Source organism: Octopus bimaculoides, chromosome 3 (genome assembly GCF_046866305.1).
Source record: "Octopus bimaculoides isolate indiv1 chromosome 3, ASM4686630v1, whole genome shotgun sequence".
NCBI classification, from domain to species: domain Eukaryota; kingdom Metazoa; phylum Mollusca; class Cephalopoda; order Octopoda; family Octopodidae; genus Octopus; species Octopus bimaculoides.
In genome coordinates, this window is record NC_142930.1 from 163,147,142 (window position 1) to 163,157,221 (window position 10,080).

The 10,080-nt window shown below is 35.2% G+C and overlaps 1 protein-coding gene across 3 annotated transcripts in view; it reads right to left on the reverse strand.

Annotated features, from left to right (window-relative positions):
* Nucleotides 1-9,567, reverse strand: part of LOC106884007 (speckle targeted PIP5K1A-regulated poly(A) polymerase) — a 31,570-nt gene extending 22,003 nt beyond the window's left edge. The window contains exons 1-2 of one of the 3 annotated variants that reach the window (XM_089349948.1): nt 9,397-9,567; nt 6,216-6,308 (exon numbers count right to left, since the gene is read on the reverse strand). Coding sequence is in view for 2 of the 3 variants with exons in the window: in XM_089349947.1 (XP_089206073.1) it covers nt 9,397-9,439 (43 nt within the window). In the remaining variant the exon portion in view is untranslated. Of the gene's footprint in view, nt 1-1,798; nt 1,973-6,215; nt 6,309-9,396 lie in introns of those variants that run through there. The other 2 variants (XM_089349947.1, XM_089349946.1) reach the window with 2 other exon arrangements.
* Between the last annotated feature and the right edge of the window lie 513 nt (nt 9,568-10,080).

Sequence of the window (10,080 nt, forward strand, 5' to 3'; positions counted from 1 at the left end):
ATATATATATATATATATATATATATAATAATAATAATACAAATAATATGTGAGTATATGCATGTATACGTACACGTATGTACATACCTACATCTACATGTATATATAGATGCATATCTGGGTACAAGACGTCACAAAAAAACGTGGACAAAATGAAAAACAGAACATAAACAGAACACAGAAAACAAACAGGCCACATAGGGAATATTTCCGTCATTAGCTGCCCCTATTCTAAACTAAGCGTTTCGAAGAATTATATATATATATATATGAAATTCTGAATTTAGTTCACGGACCCCAGCACTAGCTTTGCGGACCACAGGTTGGGAACCACTGGTCTAACTGCAACACACACAACTGCCGATTAAATCACTCGGCAAAATCATCTCCGAAATAATATGAAGTTGTCGAATATCTACGCACGTAAACAACATTCTGATATATACCGTATGGGGCCACATGCTTGAATCCTCGAATACCTACAAAATTTTAATATACAGTACTTTACTGTTTATAAAACGGTAATAAGCCAGCTTAATTAGTCTCGCTAATCACTGGCCTTCCCTCGTTGCTTACTCGCATGCAATACAAGCAAAATCTACAAAAAATACACGTGTGCTTGTTATATATTCTGTAAAATAAATCACAAACAGTAATTAACTCGATGATTTATTCGTAAACTGGGTTGATTGTAGCACTTCGTTTTCGACGTGGTCTCTTTCGTTTTGTTACCGAGGGTCGCTATGTAGATCTTCAACAACTGCAAATACTTGGTAATTTGAACCGAGGTGGTTATATTGCAGCTAAGACAATTAGGTTGCAGTAAAAAGCAACCTTGGCCACGTAATCTGCGCATTTATTTATTCACATCCGTAATGTGATTCGGCAATATCGATACTCCGGCTTGATTGATACTCTAACCTAACTTAGAAATTACTTAGAGTAGAAAAATTATTATTATTATTAATTATTCAAATTCCGTCAAAGCCAACTTTGCTTTTCATTCTTTCGGGGGGTCAATGAAATAAGTACCAGTTAAGTACTGGAGTCGATGTTATAGTCTAGCCCCCTACACCAAAATTTCAGGCCTTGTGCCTATAGTAGAAAGGGTTATTATTATTATAAAACAATGCTACCCAAAAATAGTTTGGAGGTGGATAAGGAGATCTGCAGTCAGACTAACCGCGATGTAATAGTATATTGATTTCTTTACAAACATAACAAAAACATTCACAAACTATATTAAACTTAGCTAGTTCCATCACTATTTTCTAGTTGTTAATCAAAGCCTGCAAGGATTAAATTTTGACAGAAACCTTGTTTAACCAGCAATATGGAGTCGAGACAGCAAATGCGAAGTGGTTTTGTTTTTAGATTTTCTTTTTCATCTTCAGAAATCTTTCTATTTTTTTTTTTTACATAAACACATAGCAGAAGAGTATAGAACAAAGAAAGTGGGAAACCAATGTTCATTCCCTCCTCAAAAACTATTTACTTTCAAACATAGACACAAGGGGGAGAGTATCGTCCAAAATATCGATACAAAAGTGACGTGAAATGATTAGTTAGAAGATTAAATCGTGTCTTCAGTAACATCCTGCAAACTCTTTTAATATAAACTTAAACATGTCGATGAATGAATCCTCAAAAGATTCGAGACATCGTTGTTATTCTAGTTTATAAGTTGCCACAACACACTGGGATCTGCATTGAGAATACATTTTTATATGTATATAGTAATATAACCTTCAATGGAATATGGTCAATGATTTAAAGAAAATGAAAGAATTATGCTCACCGGACGTAAATCCAATATTGCATATTTCACAGGCAAAATTCATGGTGGTGTGATGATAATAAAGATTTCAGACAACTAATAATGCTATAAGAGGGAGCGACTATTTGTATGTTTCACATAAGGCCAAGTGGAACTTAGGCAAGTGAAACCAGGGCACTTGCTCTCAGAGAAGGGGCGGGTAACTCCCTTGCAAAATAGATGTCAGCACTGTGTTACAATTTCGCGCCTCGGGCTACTAGAAATAGCAGCCAAATCTTCTTTTTACTATGTCGTACGGTGATAGATAAATAGATGGATGGGGAGGGGGGAGAGGAGACCGATCCGACGATGTGGAGGGATTCTTGAATTTGTCGTTCGTTTCAATTTCCACGTTGTACCTAATGCTTTCATTATGTTCGGCTACCAGAGAAGATTTAGTACATGCATGTCTGTACGAACATAATCGTTTTCTATGCATGCATTAAATGTGACGCACAGTTCACTGAAACAAATTTTCAAAGGCCGAATGCACACCTTGGGCAAGTGTTTTCTATATAGCCCCGGACCGACCGATGCTTCGTGAATGGATAAGATAGACAGAAACTTGTGAATTGGTAGACAGAAGTCGAGCACACACGCATGTGTGTGTGTGTGTGTGTGACAGTGTGTTTGTGTGCGTGGTGTGTGTGTGTGTGTGAGAGAGACTGTCTTTCACCATTTGCCAACTGGTGATTTTTTTATTTATATTCCTGTAACTTAGTAGTTTGGCAAAAGAGAACGATCGAATAAATACCAGACTTAAAAATAAATAGTGATTTTTGATCTGTTTGACTAAACCCTTTAGGACAGTGCTCCAGCATGGCCACAGTCCAATGACTGAAATAAATAAAGGAAAATAACCAGAACTTTCTATTTCAGAGATGTGCTTGTCTGACGAGTGGGTTTGGTATTGAGTGTTGAAACTTAAACCATTCGAAAAACACATACAAAAATTGTTAACCTCACTTAACTATTTATTATTTCATGTTAAACATTTTCCCATAACAGTGTAAGTGATCACAGGATGCAGTTGATGTGATGAAAATTTTGGTAAACCTCTGCCAAGGCAACACCAACATCCTTTCAACGATTAGCCGGAGGTGTCTTTTAAAATGAGAATATCTGAAATAAACTCGACTGCTCTCACAAACGAAAATACTAAAAAATGAACCCGACCGCTCTCAAAAATTAAGTAAAAAAAAAAAATAATAATAATCTAGAACCCTTGTCATTTACAACCATCATACAATATTGAGACAAGGGCACATACACAAGAGTATATTCTAGAGAATACAATGGGCTTCTCTCAATTTCCGTCTACCAAATCCACTTTGGTTGGCTTGAGGCTATTGTAGAAGACACTTGCCCAAGGTGCAGTGGAACTACATGGTTCCACTAACCTGTAACCATGAAGTTGGGAAGCAAACTTCTTACCACCTAGCCACACCTGTGCCTATATATGTACATCCATTTACAAATTAAAAGGTTTTTAGAGAGAGGAAAAAAGAGTATTGAAGAAATTACATTATTTTTTCTGTACAGAAAGGAAAATAAGTCACAAGAAAAGGAAACACAAGGAAGAAGTCACAGGAAATAATGTCACGTTTCACAAATAACATAAATAGTCAAATAATTAAGTCAATAACATTTTAACTGTTCTGCTACCAACCCATCTGAGACTGCCTATAGTTCTATGGTACAAACTTCCTATTTCTAAGTGGTCTAAATTAAAAAAATACCTGCTTAATAATGACAGTTATTTTACTAAATCCTTCATTAGTTTCAAAATTAATTGAGGCAAAGCCAAGGTATTTCAACAGAGATATTGTAACAAAATACTTAATAACTGAAAATATATATACTACATGGAAAAATGTGAGCAAGAGAAACAATATTCTTAAGATTATAAATCTGGAAAGGTACAGAACAAGTTATTACATCTGGTAAAGTACAGGAGAAGAAAATGTTTGCTTAAAATATTGCAGCTAAGGATAAAATCTCAAATAAAATATTTAGATTTAGAAAATATTAGCTTTTATTAAAACTAAAAATTTTATTAGAAGTTATTACTTCTCTTTGTTATTACTTGTTACTTCTATTAAAAATAAAAAATAACTCAATTAAAATATTTTATTCTTAGCTGCCATATTTTAAGTAAAAATTTTCTTGTTCTGCACTTTACCAATTGTAACAACTTGTCCTGAACTTTTCCACGTGTAAAAACTTGTCTTGTACTTTTCCAGGTTTATAATCTTAAGATATTATTTCTATTGCTTGCATTTTTACATGTAATCCATGTTTTTTCTAGGTTATGCTATTATGCTAATTAATGCGTCAAATGTGTCAATTAGCGGTGTCATTGATAACCTTGTGTGTGTGTGTGTGTGTTGCTGTTTACTGTCACTTTGTTTTGACATCACTAGATAGTTGTAAGCAAGTGTCAGCAAATCGACCCCAGGACTTATTCTTTGTAAGCCTAGTACTTATTCTATCGCTCTCTTTTGCCGAACTGCTAGTTACGGGGACGTAAACACACCAGCATTGGTTGTCAAGCGATGTTGGAGGGACAAACACAGACACACAAACATATACACACACACACACATATATATATATATGTAAATATATACGACGCGCTTCTTTCAGTTTCCCTCTACCAAATCCACTCACAAGGCTTTAGTCGGCCCGAGGCTATAGTAGAAGACACTTGCCCAAGGTGCCACACAATGGGACTGAACCCGGAACCATGTGGTTGGTAAGCAAGCTACTTACTACACAACCACTCCTGTGCCTATAAATGATGGCTTGGCTACTAGTAACAGGGCTATTCTGTCTAAGTATGAAGGGTGCTTATACACCACGCACCACGTTGAATGGTGATGGCATGCACCCACCATATGTGGTTCAAGATGAGACACTCGCTATTTTACACTAACTGGCATGGCTTGCCAGAAATGAACTCATAAGGGATGAAATGATTTGTGAAATATATCAAGATAAGTGCAGACGTGGCTCTGTGGTAAGTAGCTTGCTTACCAACATGGTTCCAGGTTCAGTCCCACTGCGTGGCACCTTGGGCAAGTGTCTTCTACTATAGCCTCGGGCTATGTATGTATGTGAGTGTATAATGTTGTGCATCTGTGTTTGTCCCCCCAACATCGCTTGACAACTGATGCTGGTGTGTTTACGTCCCCGTAACTTAGCAGTTCAGCAAAAGAGACCGATAGAATAAGTACTAGGCTTACAAAGAATAAGTCCTGGGGTTCGATTTGATTCGACTAAAGGCGGTGCTCCAGCATGGCAGCAGTCAAATGACTGAAACAAGTAAAAGAATAAAAGAATAATTTCAAACAAACAAAAACTGTGCAAGATGTAAATGAGTTAATGGTTAATGGTATGAGACATTTTGGCAGAGCTGTTTTCGTACCACATATTTGGCATAGCTGATAAGACACTCAACTCTCTCCTCTCTCTCTGTTTATGGGTGTGAGCATATTTCTCTTCACATGTATGACGACAGAGAATGCGAATATTTTAATCATGTTAGCACCCCCCACCCATCCTCACCTTTCTGTATGTGAATATTTCTGACTACACTTACAGGTGTATGCTTGGCTCCAGTATCAAACAGTGGCCAAAATAGATTCAGTGCCCAGTCAGCCATGCCAGATTTCCAGTGTCCAAGCAGCTGCACCCAATCGTCTCATTATTCTGGTGAATGGATATCATTAGTAATGATTTCAAACGGTTTTAATCACCATCATCATCATTTAATGTTCGTTTTCCATGCTGGCATGGATAGGACGGCTTGACTGCTTAACCAACAGAATAGTTCGTATGTTTTCATGAGTCACTGGGTTCACGGCAATCCAATTGTTATCAGTTGAATTAACCAAGATCACATGTCCATACATCTTTCACTTTCTACTCTCACTTCAAAGCAAATGTCGCCTTCCCCACATCATGAAAACAAAAAGTAAATAAATAAAAAAAAATTACGGAAATTAACGAACAAAACTAGCTGATCCAAATGACATTTCTGCAAATCAAAACGAAGAATGACCCACGAAGAATTTAGTTCTTTTGGTTGGATGTCAAGAAAAAAAAATGAAACTGACGAATGCTACATTTTACATACTTTTCAACATTTACTAAAGGTAATTTGTGTTTATTTGTTCATTAACTGGGCTGTCTTTCGGAGAAAAAATATCAAAACTAAATGTATTTGGCAATTTTCGTAACAGTTTTATATTTCTTCAATTTTTTTTCTGCAACTGAATCGCTTGTTTATGTATTTCTTGTGTATGTATGTATATTTGTATATGTAAGCATATGTCTGTATGTGCTAATGTGCATGGATGCGTTATAAACACACAAATATAGACATACATATACTTACATGGGATCTTTTATAAAACGGGGGCACCAGTTTTCATTAATGTTTTACGTAGTGTTTTTGGTACGGAAAGACTTTCAAACTTCGTATACTTATCTATTTTGTGTTATAGAACAGAAAAAAATTTTTGTATTCAAAGTTATTTCATGTAAAAAATTGTCTTATTTCGATAATTTCAACCAATCACTGACAAGTATTCAGCTGTTTACAGTTACTCCTTTGGCAGTTTAAGCGGTGTAAAGCGTATTTAATCTCCATTACTTCTGATATTTTGCAGAGAGGCAACACACGTGTGTTCGTTTTCCTTCGTTTTATTTTTAATATAATTTCGTTAACATCTGCCTGAACTGTATGTGTACAACATTTGCCCTAACCCTAACCTCAAAAACCATGCCTTGTGCCTATAATAGAAAGGTTTATTAGCTACTGCCAATATGCTTCAGCCATTTTTTGACAAGGAAATAATAATTTTATCACCGCCAGAATCGTTTGAGAATCGTTTGTTTACGTAGTCAGCACTTACTGTATTCGGCTGAATGGACGTCAGTCATTGGTTGAAATTACAGAAATACGACAACTTTAACATGAAATAACTTGCAATGTAATAATTTTTCTTAAGAAGACTAAGAGAAAAAGATGTTTTATATGACACATTCTACCAGTGTCCCAAGTTTCAAAGTGTTTCGTTAAGAAAATACTGGTGCCCCCGTTTTGAACAAGATCCCTTACATGCACAAATATATACATGCATAGACTTACACATATATACATACATAAACACATAAACACATACATACACAAACATAAGCGATTCAGCTGAAAAAACAATTTTCACAGAAATTGCCGAAAAATACTTTCACTTTTGATATACTTTCTTTGAAACATCGCCTCAAGCAATCTTTCGATAACCATACACGAAAAATGCAACTATTTCTTCGACTCCATTTTGATATACTTCCTCCGAAAACAGCCGTCAATCTACAAACAATCTATGGTGATGTCTTGAAGAAATGATATCAACAGAAAACCAAGAATTACGTGGGTGGTTAATACCAAGAAATGGAAACTTAAAATACGACGAAACATAAATGTAAGCACAAGAAAAATCGCGATCTTAATACTTTTCTGAGCTGACAATATCTGATGATGAGATTATATATATATATATATATATATATATATATATATATATGCACAAATATATATATATATATATATAGTTTTAGAGTAAAGAACCAAGGTTCATCGATGAAAATCCACTGTCACATATAAATAAATATATATATTTAATACTGTGAAATTTAATTAAATTTTAATTTTTAATAAATTGATTTTAATTGAGTTTTTACCTGTAATTTTGGATTTTTATCCCTAACATTATTTTTATTATATATATAAAGAAAACTCGAGCAGTGTATAGCTAATTCTGTAATAGACAGAAAGAATCGGCAATTCAAAGCGAAAGTTCTTTTTATTTTAAAAAACTTACGTCTTTATTTTAGAGCGATAAACTTGTCCCGTTATTTAATATTCTAAAATTTTTTTTTTCACGGATATTTATCAACATCTTATTGGTTAATAAATTATAGTGACTTTACTAATTCCGTTATGTGGGCGTGTGGTGTAATAACTGGGCTATTTCCCGGTAAAACGACCCACTTTCACTTTTAATATACAGCTAGTATCATTTCTTTCAGCGAAGTTTTTTTTTTTTTTTCTAAATATATCCTTTAACGCATAATGGAAAAGTTATAGAAAGAAGAATAGGATATCGAAATTTTGAAAAGGAAAAAATAAAATAAGTTTTTAAGAATTATAACCGATTTTTAAAAACATAGAAACCTCGGGGGAAAAATATGAAAAAAATTGCAGACGGAAGTGTATCATTCAAAATTCGGCATAACTAGATGTGTGCCCCACGACTTTGTTGCCTCATAACTTCCAGAAAAATGGATAGTTTTTAACGAAATTTCCAACAAATACCGCTTAGATGTAGTAGATTCAGAGTATATAGGGATTTATGGGAAAGAATTTTTCAGAAGGGGTAGGGAGAGGGGTTTCGGAAAATTCACACGATTCGACTTTTCCTCCTCATAACTTTCAGGAAAATGGATATCTGCTAATGAAATTTTATACAAATACTTTTCAAACGGCATATATTACGGTTATAAAGAAATTTGCGGGGAAAAAATTATCTGAAGGAGTGGGAAGGGGGGTTTCGAAAAAAACGGAGTTTCAGATCAGGAAGACGCATTTCTTTATAAACGTAATCTATGCCGTTTGAAAGGTATTTGTATAAAATTTCATTAGAAAATATCCATTTTCCTGGAAGTTATGAGGGAAAAATTCGGATCGTGAATTTTCCGAAACTCCTCCTCCTACCTCTTCGGAAAATTTTTTTTCCCTAAATTCTCTAAATTCCTATATACTCTGAATCTACAGCATCTATGCGGTATTTGTTGAAACTTTCGTAAGCAAAATATTCGTTTTTCTGCAAGTTATGAGGCAACAAAGTCGTGGGGTACATATCTGTAGTTATGCCCAAAAATTCCCACAGACTACAGTAAACATACACAATACTGCAATGCAAAAATTTCAAGGTTGTCGCAATGCAATGCAATAAAAGACTTCAAAAACTGCACCGGTTGCCAATCGAAACACAAGCAGCAAAGAGCAGCGTTATATTCAACGATCGCCATCGTTTAAATAAAAACCTGGACAAATCAAAGTTAAATTTCGGTTGAGAAAAGAGAGAGGTACCAACAATATGGCGTCAGCTACATTGCCAAGAGATACCAGGTGGTTATAGCAGAAATTTCCATTTCTTATAGAGCCACAAAATACAGAAGCATAAGACAAAGAAAGCTGTAACATCCAATTTCTTTCACAAACAATTCTTTACTTTCTAAGAGGAGAAGATCGTCCAAGATTCAAACGATGTTTAAGTGATATGAAATGGTTGATCAGAGTAAGTTATCCGGCGGCTATCACTACAAACATCATTTAAACTACTTTCATTTAAGCCTCAGCATGTCGATAAATGAATGTATGAAAAATTAGAAACATCGTTATTATTAATTCTACTCTTTAAGTCTGCAAAACAAACTCGGATCTGAATGAATGGATATTAACCTTTAATCGTATTTGGTGATGTATTTAAAGAAAACGAAAGAATTATGCTCACCGGTCGTTAAATCGATATTGCATATTTCGCAGGAGTAACTCATGGTGATGTGATAATGAAGATTTAAGACTACAAATAATATTAAAAGGAGAACTTAACAAATATATAATAGAATACAACACACCACGTGGAAGTGTTGAAACTGAAACTGACAGAAATACTCTTGTGTACAATTTGTAATGAGGGTTAGATAACTCTGTTGCATTATAGATGTCAGCACTGTTTTTCATACTGTTTAGCCCTAGGCAGTCGGCCTTGATATAACAAATCTGGGATCCTTACCCTTTGGCCGGCAGATTTTTTACTCTTTACTCTTTTACTTGTTTCAGTCATTTGACTGCGGCCAAGCTGGAGCACCGCCTTTTAGTCGAGAAAATCGACTCCAGGACTTATTCTTTGTAAGTCTAGTACTTATTCTATCGGTCAACTTTTGCCGAACCGCTACGTTACGGGGGACGTAAACACACCAGCATCGGTTGTCAAGCGATGTCGAGGGGACAAACACAGACACACAAACACACACACACACACATATATATATATATATATATATATGTATATATATACGACGGGCTTCTTTCAGTTTCCGTCTACCAAATCCACTCATAAGGCTTTGGTCGGCCCGAGGCTATAGTAGAAGACACTTGCCCAAGGTGCCACGCAGTGGGACTGAACCCGGAACCA